The sequence below is a fragment of the Carcharhinus amblyrhynchos genome, chromosome 4 (genome assembly GCF_965287045.1).
Source record: "Carcharhinus amblyrhynchos chromosome 4, sCarAmb.v2.hapA, whole genome shotgun sequence".
Taxonomy (NCBI): domain Eukaryota; kingdom Metazoa; phylum Chordata; class Chondrichthyes; order Carcharhiniformes; family Carcharhinidae; genus Carcharhinus; species Carcharhinus amblyrhynchos.
In genome coordinates this window covers 79,089,898-79,105,637 of record NC_137327.1, presented here as the reverse complement: position 1 = coordinate 79,105,637, position 15,740 = coordinate 79,089,898, and the positions used below count along the sequence as shown (strand labels likewise).

Here is a 15,740-nt window from a genome sequence, read left to right as displayed (position 1 = left end):
CAAAAAAGTTGTAACCTCAGGAAAGAAAATTGGCAAAGAAAAATAACGCGCAAAACAGACTTTCACTTAGTTTATCTTTTCTTTCTCTGCTCCAAATTATTTCTCCATAAACTAGTAAGAGAAGTTTGAAGAAAAAATGATAAGTAATAAGATGGAAGTGTGTTCCTCAAGCACCATTTTAGAACCTCAGTGTTCCAAAGTTTGTTTATTTATAGTATCACAAGTAGGCTTACATTAACACTGCAATGAAATTACTCTGAAAATCTCAATACAAACACAATACAAGTGGTTAGCACTGCTGCCTCACAGCGGCAGAGACCCAGGTTCAATTTTGGCCTTAGTTGACCTGTGTAGAGTTTACACATTCTCCCTGTGTTTGTGTGGGTTTCTTCCGGGTGCCCCGGTTTCCTCTCACAGTGCAAAGATATGCAAATTAGGTGGATTGGCCATGCTAAATTGCCCCTTAGTGTCAAAAGATATGTAGATTAGGGAGATTGGCCATGGTAACTGAGCAGGATTACGGGGATAGGGCAGGGGAAAAGGGCCTGAATAAGATATTCTCTCAGAGAGTCGGTACAGATTTAATGGACTGAAGGCTTCCTTCTGCATTGTAGGGATTCTATGATTCTGTGCAGCAATGAGCATAAATAATATTTTCCACATTCAGTCTGTGCATATGAAGATATATTCTTAATTATTACTTTGGGCTGTCTATCACTGGCAATGTTATTCCCAAATATTGCAATTGAGTAAATGTTGAGTTGAACAATAATTCTATTTTTCCACAATAATGGTGGTATGAGGCATATTTGCTTTTGCAAGATGCAGTGAGGAGCATCTCTGCCTCTGAGCCAGGAGCTCTGGGTTGAGTGATACCTCAGGAAAAATTACCAAGGAAGGCGAGTTCAGAAACACAGCCAAACAGGTTGAGGATCAACCTGCAAATCCTTCCGGACACATCAGTGGCACGTGATAAGAGCAGGAGAGATCCCTGGTCAGCATGTGATGGAAAAAATGTTGGAGTCTCTACCATCGCCATCTGTGGCTCCAGGAGACAATGTACACATTAACACAGCAACTTGGACTCTGTGAGCAGAATTTTTCCATCCTGCCTGCCATGGGAACCATAGCAGGCAGAACACAGACCTTGCAAAAATCTGTTGACCTCGGGTGGGATCTTCCAGTCTTGGGGCAAGTGTAGCCAGAAAATCCAACCCTATGGGTGAACTGTAACACACCATATTTACTGTTATCTCAATTCATTCCCTTTCAATGGTAAAGAAACTCATAGTAAAGCTTGTTTATTCCCTATTAAAAGAAGGCTGCACTAACATTCTTTCAGAGATTTCTCTCTGTTGCAGCATGGTCCGTCTATTCCATCCCATCAATAAAAAACCTCCAATTGCATCAGTATAATATTTTCCCATTTCTTAAAGTAGGCATTTTTTAAACCAACTTGAGTGAAATTGCCAAAATAGCTGCAATTATCAAGTAAGCTGCATTTTTATCGCACCATTTTTATGGCAACTAGCAATTACCTTAAGACTAGTTTGAATTGGAACCCAGACTCCAAAGGTAAAAGGATAATTTTTAACCCATTTCTTCATCCACTTTTCTGCTACATTTTACTAGCCAACCTTGAAGTTTCTGGTACTAATTACTATTTTCCATCAGTTTTCTCCCAATTATTGTCAAAAAATACCTATTGCTTGTGGTTTGGCCCCTGTGGATGCCATACCCAGATATTTTCTCCCATGTCAAGTACGCAGAATGGGGAGACTTCCCAGCTCTGCAAATTCATTCTTTCAAAATCGCTGCCTGGACATCAAGTTTCCAGCCCAGGAAGGTGGGCCAGGTCAGAAATTGGGGTGGGCAACACCCAAAGAATTCAGGAGTTTTCCAGGTGTGGAGGAGGGTTGGCCTTGGTTATCTGGCACTGTTCCAAAATTAAAAATAAACAATAAAGCATGAAACATCCTTCTCACCTTTCATACCCCACAAACTACCCATGTCCCATCCATGCTAATCCATGCTACCTCATGCCCTGTACCCACCCCATAACCCTTCATACCCTCCATACCAATTTATGCCCATGTACCCACTCTATAACTTCTCATACCCTCAAAACCCACGCAGAATGAGATAAAATGAAGTTCAATGAAATAAAGTGTCTACTTCAGCCTTCACTTTATTGACAAAAAAATTCATTCATAAAAACATGTTTACTATATTTACATTCTATCAACTAAATAAAGCCTTAAAACAACAATCATTTCATGCAAGTGCACAATCTCTTATGGCCAAGCACTGGAACTCAGAGCCCTACTTCAAAGAATTTATAATTACTTCTACCAGTCAAACTGTGAAATGTCAGGCACCATACTGTGATAATGAACGGCTGTTAAATCAGTCACAAAGCAGTAGTCCAGTAATGGAAGCCCTCAATCTTATGTCAATAGACACACTAACATGTCAAGCAATTTTTTTTTAACATTCAGTTTTTATAAGATTTAAAGGACAGGACATTTAAATGACTTGACAGCTCACTTTGACAGGTCCCTTTGACAAGTATTGCTAACACTTTTGACAGTTAATTTTGACAGTTCTGTTAGCAATCCCGATGAACTGGACAGCAATGTATTTATGCATGTTGATGCCTACTTTTAAGTATTCCAAAGGGTACTTTATCTTCTCCAAATGTATCTTGGGACCAGATCCAAAAGGGTACCATAACAGTTCAAAGAATCCATAAAGTGTTCAAATCTGAACACTTCAGCTTTCACACTTCAAAGCCAGAGACCCTCCCCATCATGAAAGTTCAGACCTGAATATACAAGTAATTAGCCAAGAAGTTATTTTTTCCAATAAATATTAGAAGTCACATCTGCTCAGTTACACCACAGTAATTCAGCATTACCTGATTCCTGATTGAAAACATACTGTTGCAAAGTGTTTGAGATTGATGTACTTTTTGTCATTATTTAGTATTAGACTCAAAGGGTGGGATTTTCTGGCTGCGCGCACCCCAAGACCGGAAAATCTCACCCAAGGTTAACAGACCATTGCATGGTCCTGTCCCTCCTATTGTGATTCCCATAGCGGGTAGGATAGTAAACTTGAGCCCAAAAAGAATTATTTAAATTAATAGTGTTAAGTAGCCAGTCTTTTTTAATAACATCTATAAGTTTGTAGTTAACGATGTTTCCAGAACTTAAACTACATTCAGAATTGTTGCAAATGAACTGATCGATTGTGGAATGATGGTATTAGTATTCTGAAGCTTGAATTTCCATTTATGGAAGAGTTAGAATCCTCCTCTTGCATCTTCAAGTGATAAATAAATTCACTTTCTGCACAAGTTTCACTTAAACTTATCCAGAAAGTCACTCATTGAAACTGTGGTTTGGTAAAGTTAGGAGATGGATGCTTGTAATATTTCACTCTGTATATAAATGTAAGCATGAGCAAAGATTGGTTCCAGTATTATCGTTCACCAGCTGGCTTTCAGGGTTAGAACAGATTAGAACTTGATACTTAAATCACTTCAAACAAACCTTTGTCCATGAACATTCAGTGTTCCAACCAAAAATATTTTATAATCAACGGAAACAGAAATGAAAAGGAAGTTAATATTAATAATAATGTTTTATAATTGTGTTTTAAAAAGAAATACTGAAGTGAAATTCGACCATTATATTTTTGAAAGAAATTATTTCTATAAAATTCCTGGCAAATGGACAAGTGCATCAGACTTTTGATAGACTCGGGCCTAAATTATATGTAGTTCCATTGAATAGCATTTTTTACGTGAATTTTTTTTAAATGGGCATTATGTTGAAAATTCTATCTTTTGTTAAAAATCACTGAAGATGTTTTACAAAACGGCTGATGGATTTGATATGTCACTTTTGTTTACTGCCTTTGTCTGTTTTGGATTAGATCAGCCAGATGTCTTGCATCTCAAGGCAAGTGTCAACGAATCTCAAACTGAGGGAGGCGACCTTAATCTCACCTGTGTAATCACAAAGTACTGCATGAATGAGTTTGCCTGGTATTATCAGTCCTCGGTGAAATCAGCTGAGGTTAACCTGAACAGTTCCACTCAGGTAGTTTATGGAAACTACTCCAACACATTGTTTCTCAGTATCAGAAATGTGACAGAAAGGAACACTGGCATTTACAAGTGCAGAGTGATTAACAAGACTTCCAAGAAACCATATGAGAAACACACTATGGTCTACATAAAACGTAAGTGAGTCCTCACAAGAACTTTAACCATTTAGATTGTTTCTATTTTGGCCCAATTAAGAAAATTTTAGATCTGCTCCAATGGATTGCTTACTATGCTAACCTATAGGCTGTACCGTAACATTCAAGAAGATCCTTAGTTTAACCCGTGGCCTGTCTTGAGTTAGCCAATCTCAGGTGTCAGAGGTTGAGAGCCCATGATTTACATGAGTTCCCTTGGTGCAGAAGGAGAATATAGTCATGGTTTCTGAACACAATCGCAATCCAGAAGCCCCACTTGAGTCCTACGGCGCGATTTCATGGCCTTGCTCAATCCGAGACAGAAAATCCACACAAGGTCAACAGACAATTCCATTGCTGCCCAATGGAATTGCTCTAATTTTTGATCCCAGCTAAGGCCCAATGCAGGCCACTTATATGTCTGATTGGCACCGAATATGGTGGGTCCTCCCCAAAGGAGGTGACACAGGGCTCTCGCTGGTTCTTCAGCCTGTGCACAAAGCTCATGTCATCTAGATTAAATATCACCCATAGTGTGGGCTGGTTTCAAAACCTGGAATGAAAGGATAGCTTCTAACTGCACCATTTGGTTACCATAACTGTCTATATTATCAAAAGTTGAAAAAGGAAAATAAATTGCAGATAACATAACAGCTAAAATATTTTGAGACTTTATTTTAAGGGGAAATGGAATAGAATAGTTGGAATAGAATATACCATTGGTATGTTAGTATAACTGACCGAAAAGTCATTAAAGTGTTCCGTAGGATTATGTAGGGATTGCACATGTAAACAGGACATTCAGCATAACCAGTTCCAGATTATCCTTTACATGGATATTTTCTGAATGCCATGTTCCCACTCAAGTTTCTAAATCTATTATTCCTCCCTTCTTTAACTATCTTTGTAAATAAATGATCTTTAAATGCTAACACAGGCTGGGAATTCCCTTGGAGTTGCTCCAACTCTGTGGCATAACTTACTGGAATTGTGGAGAGAATTATCCAAAGTGTTCCTGCCGCACTTCCAGCAGAGTGGAAGCAGCACAAAAGAACTTTTTGGCCACGATGTCAGCTTTGTTCTTTAACACTAAGTGCATGCCACAATCTCAGAAACCTGAACTGTTCTCTGACCTAAATCTTTTCACCTTAGATCTATGTCCTCTTCTTTCAGATCCCTCAGTTTGTTTCTATCTATCCGTCCCTCCATCATTTTAGTCACCGAGAGTCATAGAACCCTATAGCGCAGAAGTAGGCCATTTGGCCCATTGAGTTTGCATCGACCACAATCCCACCCAGGTACTATCTCCATAACCCCAAGCATTTACCCGAGCGAATCCCCCTCACACTAAGGGGCAATTTAGCATGGCCAATCCACCTAACCTGCACATCTTTGGACTGTGGGAAGAAATTAGAACACCTGGAGGAAACCCATGCAGATACAGGGAGAATGTACAAACCCCACAAGATAGTGACCCAAGCTGGGAATCGATCCCGGGCCTCTGGCGCTATGAGACAGCAGTGCTAATCACTGTGCCATCATGCTGCCTGCCTCTATCAAATCATCCCACAATATCCTAAGAAGAATATCTCCAACATTACTGATACTGTTAATCCAGTATAGCTGGAAAGTTATGTTTAATGGACCAGGTACATTGCAGTTTGTTGTCAACATGACTTTTTTAACTTTCTGACCACATAATGCAAAAGTGGCAGCAAAACTGGAGAGTGAATTCTTGTGACAAAATATGAAATGACCTTAAGTTTGTGTCTTCACATCAGCTATGTTACAGATTCATAAAGCTATCATTAGTTTCCCAATGGAGCACACATTGAGGGCATTGCAGTGTAGTGGTTATATCACTAAGTTTCTAATGCAGAGCTATGTAATTAATAATGTGGATTTAGATTTAAAACATAGAAACTTGAGAATGTGAAGTTGTTTAAATGAAGGCTGGCGTCAGTCAAATCTAAACATGAAGCTGTTTAACTGTTGCAACAATCCTTCGGAATAGCACAATGGAAGCAAGCCCTTCAGCCCATTAAGTTCTTGCCAGCTCTTTCAAAGAGTAATCCAGTTAGTTCCACTTCACTATATTGCCCTTTTCCCTCTGTGATAACCCCTGAACTTATATCGAGATTCACTGATTGACCAATTTACAGGACCTGTAGCATACAAGCTCTCTGGTAATTGGTAATGACCTCACCAGATGGAGCTTGTATATCAAGCCCTTTATAAAGCAGACCCCGGAGTTTGTCCATTCTTGTATTGTCCTGATTGGGATCTGCTTATGTTCACCACAGGCTTGCAGTTTTATTTTACTTTATTTTGTGCAATAAAGCACAAAGCACATTTACAGCTGACACCTGGGGTTATTACACCCTCCAATAGAGTATTTATCCATCTCCAATTTAAGCGTTATTACTGAATCTGTATTGAACCTATCAGGCAATGTATTTCAAATCCTAACGACTCATTGCATAATTGCAATGAGTGGTTTTTGTCACCTCCAGTTCTTTTGCCAGACACTTTCAGTCTATGTTCGTGGTTATCAACTCAGGGCAACTTAGCAATAACCCACATTCCCAAGAATGAACAAAAACATTTTTTAGGTTTCAGGTTGAATTCGCATTGAATGATTATGCTTCTTCAGACCATTCTAAAGCTTTAGAAAACAATTACGCTCCCTCCTGATTATATTCTGTCCATCCACATCAATTTTAGGCCAAAGATTAGTTTAAGTATTTACTGCCTGATGCGGAAGACAAAATGGTCAACATAGCTGGATAAAGCGGAATTTCTATTGATGATATCTTAAAATATTTGAGCTTATTTCTATGGGGAGCCTTTTTACTGACTCATCAATTTCTCAAAGCCATGATTTCATCTTTTTGAGCAGTTATTACATACACCCACTTAAAGTTTAAAGTTTATTAGTGTCACAAGTAGGCTTACATTAACACTGCAATGAGGTTACTGTGGAAAGTCCGTGGTCACCACATTCCGGTGCTTGTTCAAGTATACTGCGGGAGAATGTAGCATGGTCAATGCACCTAACCAGCACGTCTTTCAGACTGTGGGAAGAAACTGGAGCACTCGGAGGAAACCCACACAGACACAGGGAGAAGGTGCAGATGCCGCACAGTGACCCAAGTCCGGAATAGAATCCGGGTCCTGGAGCTGGAGCACTAAGTGGGAGTGGTGAAGTCACCTGGATCTGACATCTTTAAGCCCACACAATGTTTTATTGTTGCTCCAAATTAACTGGCCCTCCACTGATCCCAGTCCTCCATTGATTAAACCATTAAATCAAGACAAAAGAAGAAATATAAACACTTATTATTTTGAAAACTGCTGTTCTTCCATATATTCTTCCTGAGTATAATGCCACCCAAATTTTACCCATTACATCTTGCATTGCACAGACTGAAAATGTGCAAAGTGGAGGGAGATAAACTTCCACTTACTTCCAGTAATAGCACACTCATTATAAATATATCAGTCTGTTTATCTCATTGCGCAGATGGTTTTCCACCAGCATTGTCTAAAGCAATTTGTTTACTCAGTGATCATTAATTGTTCCATCTTTATTGCTTTGTCTTGTATAAACCTGATCTCCTAATGTTTAAAATAATCGAGATGATTCCGTGATACAAGTACCGTGAAGAGCTGCTCTTGACAAAAGAGTGGGTCAGAAAGTCAGCATTCACTTATAACAAAAAAAATACATTGTACAATTTACAATATGCATACCAGATCTTAGAAACAACCTGTGGAGATGTAACAATTGACGCTGTTCTTCCTTTCCAAGTGAAGGAAGGGAATGATAAGCTTCCGTTAACTAAAACAGAATACTGCTGGAAATCTGAAATAAAAATAGAAAACGCTGGAAAATCTCAGCAGGTCTGGTAGCATCCGTGGAGAGAAAACAGCTAACAATATGACTCTTTTTCAATCCTGAAGAAGATTTATATAGACTGAAAACATTAACTCTGATTCTCTTGCCACAGATGCTCTTAGACTTAATCAGTTCATGTTCTTATTCCTAATCTCTATTCAAATACTCTAACTGAATAGTGTGCCAATGTGGAACACAATTCAAAGTTATGATGTCCTCCCTGGTTCAATATTTTAACGGACTCCCTGACCAGACCCATATTTGGAAAGCAGTCTTATGGAACCACAAAACCATAACTGACAGAAATCATGCAAACATACAAACAGGATGTGCAGGAAAAGGCCACGTAGTCCATCAAAGCAGCACCACACTCATAATACTAAGAACTTTGTGAATAAACACTTCCTCCCATCCACCAGCACCACCCACCCCCCCGCCCCCCCCTTGTAACCACGTCTCCCAGAAGAGACAAAATCTCAGGTCCGATTATAGGGGAATAGCTCTATGTTCATCTCCTCTTGCAATCAAACTCAGTCTTGAAGATCACATTGAAATCAATACTTTTAGGAGAACAAAAGAAGAAAAATAGTAAAAAAGCCAAAATGAATAAGTAGAAAAACATGTGCATTTCGTTGCAGCTAAGACCATTCCAGTTTTACAGAAGAATCTGACAAGCTTGGCTGTCAACAGCAGCAGTACTATGAGCCTGAACTGCAGTGTCAGTGGACGACCCCCTCCCAGCATTACCTGGTACAAAAATGAGCAACAGATTCTCCCAGCTTCAGGTGCAGTATATGATATTTACTATTTTTTTCCTGAACAAGATGATGAGGATAGTAGATGGGCATGCTATTTCGTTTCAATGATTCTGGTCTGTCTGACCTTTGGTCATTTTCTCAAACATTGGGTCTTGATGCTTCACCTGGATTTCTCAAATAAAAAATAGTACTCCACAGTAATGAATGGAGATTGCAAAACTGATGTTTTTTAAAGATACTTTTTTTGTACCTTTAAATAGTGTTAGCTGTTGACAATTTTATCAGTTCCCTCTTATGTCCATCTGGAAATGGTATTTGAGGCCTATGGGGCAGCTGTCAAGAAAATAACTGCCCTATCACATGTGGAACATATAGACAATGCTTCTTGGCAGATCTTTGAAGGGTTTATAGTTCAGACAGTTGCCTTTTTGGTGATGGTTTATATTCTAAAGTCACGTTCACCATGAACTTTGACAAACATTCCCATCTGTCTACATAACAATAGTCGCTGCATCGCACATTGCACTGAGTGCTTTGAAATGCTTTGATCTGAAAGTTGCTGTCGTAATGCAAGTATTATTCACGGTATTTTCGCACAATTTTGATGGCACTTCAAGAGATATCACATTCTGCCTGTATCATTCTTCCAATGTGTGCAAAAATACAAAGAGACTCAGAAAATGTTCTCTCATTCCCAGCAATTTGTCCTTGATCAACTTACTCCCATCAATCAATTTTTAATCATTTCCAATTTTTGATTCTTTTTTCATTTTCATTCAAATTTTCATCTGCATTTTTTATTTATCTATCTTCTGTACGACAAAATCCTGAGGGTGAATTGGTGCAGGTACTACGAGTATCAGTACTACAAACATGTTTACCAAGTCAATGACAAAACAAGCACATCTTACTCTCAAAATAAATCGTAACAAGTACATAAATTATACCTTTGTGTCAAATTTTATGTCTTTTAGCTTGTACCTTAATCTGGTTTGGAGGTGACCATAAAATAAGGAGTGCAATATATCGACAGGATTTAGCTGTGGTCACCTGAAAACAGATACAATTAGCTTTTGTAAACCAAAATGTTATGTGATACCAAGGCTTACCAAGTGCTAAACCTCAGATAAATTTCCCAATATATCAGGTTACCTGATTTGAGCCAGAGTTTTTTTGATGTAATTGTATTTATTATTGTCACATGTATTGAGACATGGTGAAAAGTATTGTTTCTTGCATGCTATACAGACAAAACATACTGTTCATAGAGTACACAGGGGAGAAGGAAAGGGGAGGGTGCAGCCACAGCCAGGGCGCAGAGGAAGATAAACTTAGTGTAAGGAATGTCCATTCAAAAGTCTGTTGGCAGCAGGGAAAAAGCTGTTCTTCAGTCAGTTGATACGTGATCTCAGACTTCTATATCTTTTTCCTGGTGGAGGAAGATAAAGGAGAGTATGTCCAATGCAATAAGTTCCCTCAGCAACCTTGGGTTAGAGAGTAAGAGTACCTGCCCCTAATGGCTAGATTCTGTGCAGGTTTGGAGGTAAGAGCTAGGATGATCTATAATAGTTAGATTGTGCAAATTAAATTGCTGACACTCACTCTATCAAACATTTTAAAAATTTGTAACCATGGAAGTGCCACACAGCATGAACCAGTGCATTTGGGAGAGAAGAAGAGTAAAGCAAAGGGAATGGAGTGAGGGTGGAAATATATTCCATTAATACTGAGCATTGTTTAAATCGTGCTGGGATTTTGTCCTCTTCTAAGAATTTTTTTTTGAAATATTTGAAGATATTATTAATGAGGAGTATAAAAACATTTGAATGACAGACACAGTTTGGTTTGCACATTCACCTCAGCTCTGTTTGTGTTTTCCCTTATATAAATTTCTTTTATATAGCACCTTAATAAGATGTCACGAAAGTGTTTTACAATCTCCACCGTGCAATAAATCATGACAGAAAAAAAAGGAACTTCTTACATCGCTGCATAAAAATAAAATCAGATGCATGTACATAGAGTCAAGGTTATTTAATTGTCTTACCACAGTATCAAGTGCTGTCAACTTTGCCAAGAAATATCTTGTCTGCCTGAGGATTTAACATGTAGAATTAAAAAGTGGATTTCCACATTCTCCTGTCTTTTCGGATATTTCTTCTTCTGCTTTTCTCCTGAAGTTGATGACCTTTGTCGCAATGTTGTTCCATATAGAATCATGGAATCCCGATAGTGCAGAAAGAGGCCACTGAGCCCATCCATTCTGTACAACTCTCTGATGGAGCATCCTATCCTGACCCTAACCCTGTAACCCCAAGTATTTATCCCGCTAATCCTCCAAACCTATATATCTTGGGACACTAAGGAGCAATTTAGCATGGCCAATCCAAAGACAGATACAGCGATACTAAATGAATGGATTGTACTTGTATTCATGCACTTGTTGCCCCATCTATGTGGCCATTTGACATCTTTGAGCCTAAAACATGTTAGCAGAGTATAAAAGATATTAGATTCCCACCCCTGATTATTCTCCAGCGATTGCCATTCCATGTAGAGGAATCGCAGACATCAGATCATCGTGCTGTTCCCTCATAGTCTCATACTCACTACCAAGGTCAACATAGAAATAACAACTATTTCAGGAAGACCTCAGAAAATGTATCCGTAAACATGGTTATCAGAAAAGAAGACAAATGCAGAATTCTGATTGGAAAAAAGGCATAGATTGAGAAGATAATGCTGATCTAAGATGGTTGTGGACTGTAACTATCCATTGACCCACATGGTAGTTAGCACTACTGCCTCACAATGCCAGGGACGCGGGTTCAATTCCTGACTTGGGTCACTGTCTGTGTGGAGTCTGCACATTCTCCATGTGTCTGTGTGGGTTTCCTCCAGATGCTCTGGTTTCCTCCCAAAATCCGAAAGATGTCCTGGTTAGGTGCATTGACCATGCTAAATTCTCCCTCGGTGTACCCAAACTGGCACCGGAGTGTGGCGACTAAGGGATTTTCACAGTAACTTCATTGCAGCTTTTATGTAAGTCCACACTAATAAGTAAACATAAACTTAAACACTTGACTGAAACATCATAGGCTACAGTCTAGAAATGATTGTTGTTAATAAAAGCATACAAATATAATACATTTGTTTAATATCCCTGTATCTGTCATTTTAATTTATATTATTCCATTAAAGTATGAAAATGTTTCACAGAGGTGTAGGGGAATAATAAGGATATCAAGCTTTGGGAGATAGAAGGAAGTGATAAAAGTGGTGGTATTTAGGGGGATTCTAAAGATGAAAGAGCAGGATGGCCTAAAGAGGCATTCCTGAGAGAGGGACCTAGGCACCGGAAGCACAGCTTCTAATAGAGGGGTGAGAGGAATGGGAGGAGTACAAGATGCTGGAATCATAAGAACAGAGGGTTGGTGCAGCTTGGTATTGGGCAACGTCGGGCAGCCTCTTCTGGTGTTGGAGAGGCTTACGGAGGTGGATTGGGCAAGTTGTGGATGAATTTTAACACAAAGGTGAGAACTTTATTCATGTTGATTGTTTTTTGTGAAGCAGAGATCATGACATTGGATGCTTAGCTCATGGTTCAACAGAGCACCAAGATTGTGAACTATGGAAGGATGAACATATTTGAAATAAATGGATTTTTACTTCTATTAAAAACAGGCATGGAGCAGAGTTTTTCAGATGCTGGAGCTTCCTGCCCAGCTCCCTGAAGGGTCAATGAGGAATCCATCTCCATAATCCCGCTGCCCTACTGCCATTGAACATTCAACACGCGTTAATTGCCTAAAGTTGAGGCTTTGCCCCAACTGAGGACAAAGTCCTAACCTAGAGAGTTGCCAGCCAAAATGATCGACCAGCAACACCAGGAGTGAGTGGTGGCCACAATTGGGACCACATGCAGTCACTGAAGATGATGCCGGGGTATCAACGGATGGAGGATGAAGGGGGCGTGGTTGGGTTTTAGAGCCAGTGGGATGGGTTAAAAGGGGGGAGTGACCTTTTTTGGAGGTGCCTTCGATGGACACAGGGGCATCCTAAAGAAGGACCTCCTTGGCCTAATACCAGCATGCTCAGTTAAAGCTGCCATGCTCTCCACCTGCTGTGGGCCTTTCCCTGCCACAGGTAATATTGTGGCAGGGTTGGCATGAAATTCTTTAGTGGCCATTAATTGGCTACTTAAGAGCCTCAATAGGCTGAAACCAATGCCTCCACCTCTCTTCGACAAATGGAGACAGACCGGTTAAGACGGTTTGGTGGTATACAGGCCACACATGACATTTTATGAGACTGCTGCCTTCAAATCATGGGGGAGTGTAAAAAGTTGCTCATGATGTGCTGTTATGCTAATCTAGCACTTAGTAATTTCCAGGTTCATGTCTTAGAAATTAAAGGTAAAACCTCTTGGGAAACTTCGTAGCTTGACCCATCTAGATGAGGCAATGAGTAGTGATTATATTTCAGTAGGTGCATAGAATTTGATCATTATTTCTTTACAATTTAGATTCACCCTATGATCCTAACTTAACTTTTATTTGTAGCAGAAATAGCCACGGAAACAAAAATTTAAAATGGAACAAAGATTGTATTCTTGACTGTTTACTTATAACTTTGGAAGACGTACTGTGGCAAAAACTTCCCAAATATTAATACCCAACAACGTGATTTCTTTCCTAAACCCAGGCATTTTACTGGAAGCAGGAAATAAAACTTTAACCATTGAAAGAGTCAGATTTGACGATGAAGGAGAATATAAATGTAAGGCCACCAATGAGAAGGGAACTGTGGAAACCTCGGCATATATAGCTGTTCTAGGTATGGATCTGCAAGAATTGTCTGCCTCATTTTGAGAGAAATTGCGGGTAGTGGATGATAACATTAAATTTTCTTCTCCTAGCATGTCTGCAACACTTTTTCTATCGTATGGCCACGACCACTGTTTCCATAGAATCCCTACCATGCAGGAGGAGGCTATTTGGCCCATGAAATCTGCACTGACTCTCTGATAGAACATTTTACCCAGGCCCCATCCCTGTAACCCATGTATTTACCTCACTAATCCCCCTAACCTACACACCTTCAGACACTAAGGGGCAATTTACCATGGCCAATCCACCTAACCTGCACATCTTTGGACTGTGGGAGGAAACCGAAAAGTATCCGGAGGAAACCCATGCAGGTACAGGGAGAACATGCAGACTCTGCACAGACAATCATCCAAGGCTGGAATCGAACCTGAGTCCCTGAAGCTGTGAGGCAGCAGTGCTAACATTATACCACCGTGCCTCTGAATTTCATTTACTGACGGCCAATATCACAGAAATTCATACCAGAGTCTTAATTTCAGGATCTTATGTAAACAGTAAGGAATTTGACCTGTTCAATCACCATTAACAAATGACCCATATTTAGCGCTGCCTATCTTTGGAGTCTTTGCATGCATAAATATTTTTGTTAGTAATTTTATTTTGGTGCCTTTGTTGCATACTGAGTTGGCCATTACTATGGCAAATTTAAATAATGACTTAACAAGATTTAATAGTTATGTATTAAAGTTCCACCTGCTTGCACTTTCAAAAGGTCAAAAGCTATCACTGAAACAGGTCGATTCCAGTTTTGTACCATGAAATACTGTAAGTTTCTCATCCCACCAGTGGTGAGTGGTACCTGTCACCGTAAATAAATTCAACTCCAGGACATATTAAACTTTTTCTATGAACAATGACAATTTTTTTATGATGTCTTTTAATTCTTTCTCTTTTTTAGGGTCTGAGGAAAAGTCCAACCTGGAACTGATTATTCTGGTCTGTACTGGGGTCGCAGCTACACTATTCTGGCTTTTACTCACACTTTTTATCCGCAAGCTCAAGAAGGTGAGGTTATAAATTATCTTTCTGGTTGCTAAATTTATGTCACACCATGAAACAAAGGTTCAAAAGGGGTGGCAAGGTGGAACAATGGTGAGGCACTGCTGCCTCACAGCCTTTCACTGGTACTATAACTTATTTGTTATTCATCTTGGCTTAGATCCCACCACTTACTGACATTATGATAGTATTTGTTTTGTGAAGTTTTGTGTGGGTGGTTTTCCATGGAATTATGTTTTCAAGTTCTACTGTTACATTATCTAGGAGTCCTTGGCAATCGATAAACAAAACACTGTCAAACAGAGGGTTGGTGACATCTAATCTTAAATTTAATTTGGTGCCAGCCAACTGAAAAACAGGAGTTTTTCTTTTTAAAAAATATATTTTCACCTGCTAACAGGATGGACAGAAAATGCCACTCTGCATCTCGATGTTCATTACTTGCACAATGTGGGAGTTAGTTGACTAAAAATGTAATTTGTGTCTACTGTCCAATTAGTGCAGTCAGCTAAGCTAGACTGAATATTAAGCAGATCTGTACACAAAGAATCCAGAATGTGCCCAGGTTAGCCACCTGGATGTGTTAAAAGCTTCAATTCTGAGCTCAAGTGAAACAGATTTAATACAAGTTCCCCACACTGGCATTGCATCAAACAGGAGGCTAGATAGCTCATTGTCTGCCTCTTCTGTCTGCTTGTGTGTCCCCTGGTGGCACTGGACAAGATCAAGGACTTAAGACATTGTTAGAAAATTTTGGACTGACTGACTACCTGTGGCACAGTGATGCACTAATGCCGTCCAGTGGTATCTATAATTTCCCATTTACAATTTACAGTGACAGAACAGCCAGCAACAAGAAGTGAAGGATTTTTCTCGAAGCACTCCCAGTGTGACGCAACCAGTTACATCTTGCATTAAAAATAGGCTTGCCAACTACAATTAAATTTA

The 15,740-nt window shown here is 39.4% G+C and overlaps 1 protein-coding gene across 1 annotated transcript in view; it reads left to right on the top strand.

Moving 5' to 3' along the window:
- kdrl (kinase insert domain receptor like) overlaps nt 1–15,740 on the top strand; it is a 182,221-nt gene that overhangs the window by 111,816 nt on the left and 54,665 nt on the right. Inside the window, exons 13-16 of the mRNA XM_080187404.1 lie at nt 3,940–4,248; nt 8,785–8,931; nt 13,609–13,740; nt 14,692–14,798. Of these exons, the coding sequence (XP_080043530.1) occupies nt 3,940–4,248; nt 8,785–8,931; nt 13,609–13,740; nt 14,692–14,798 (695 nt within the window). The remainder of the gene's footprint in view (nt 1–3,939; nt 4,249–8,784; nt 8,932–13,608; nt 13,741–14,691; nt 14,799–15,740) is intronic.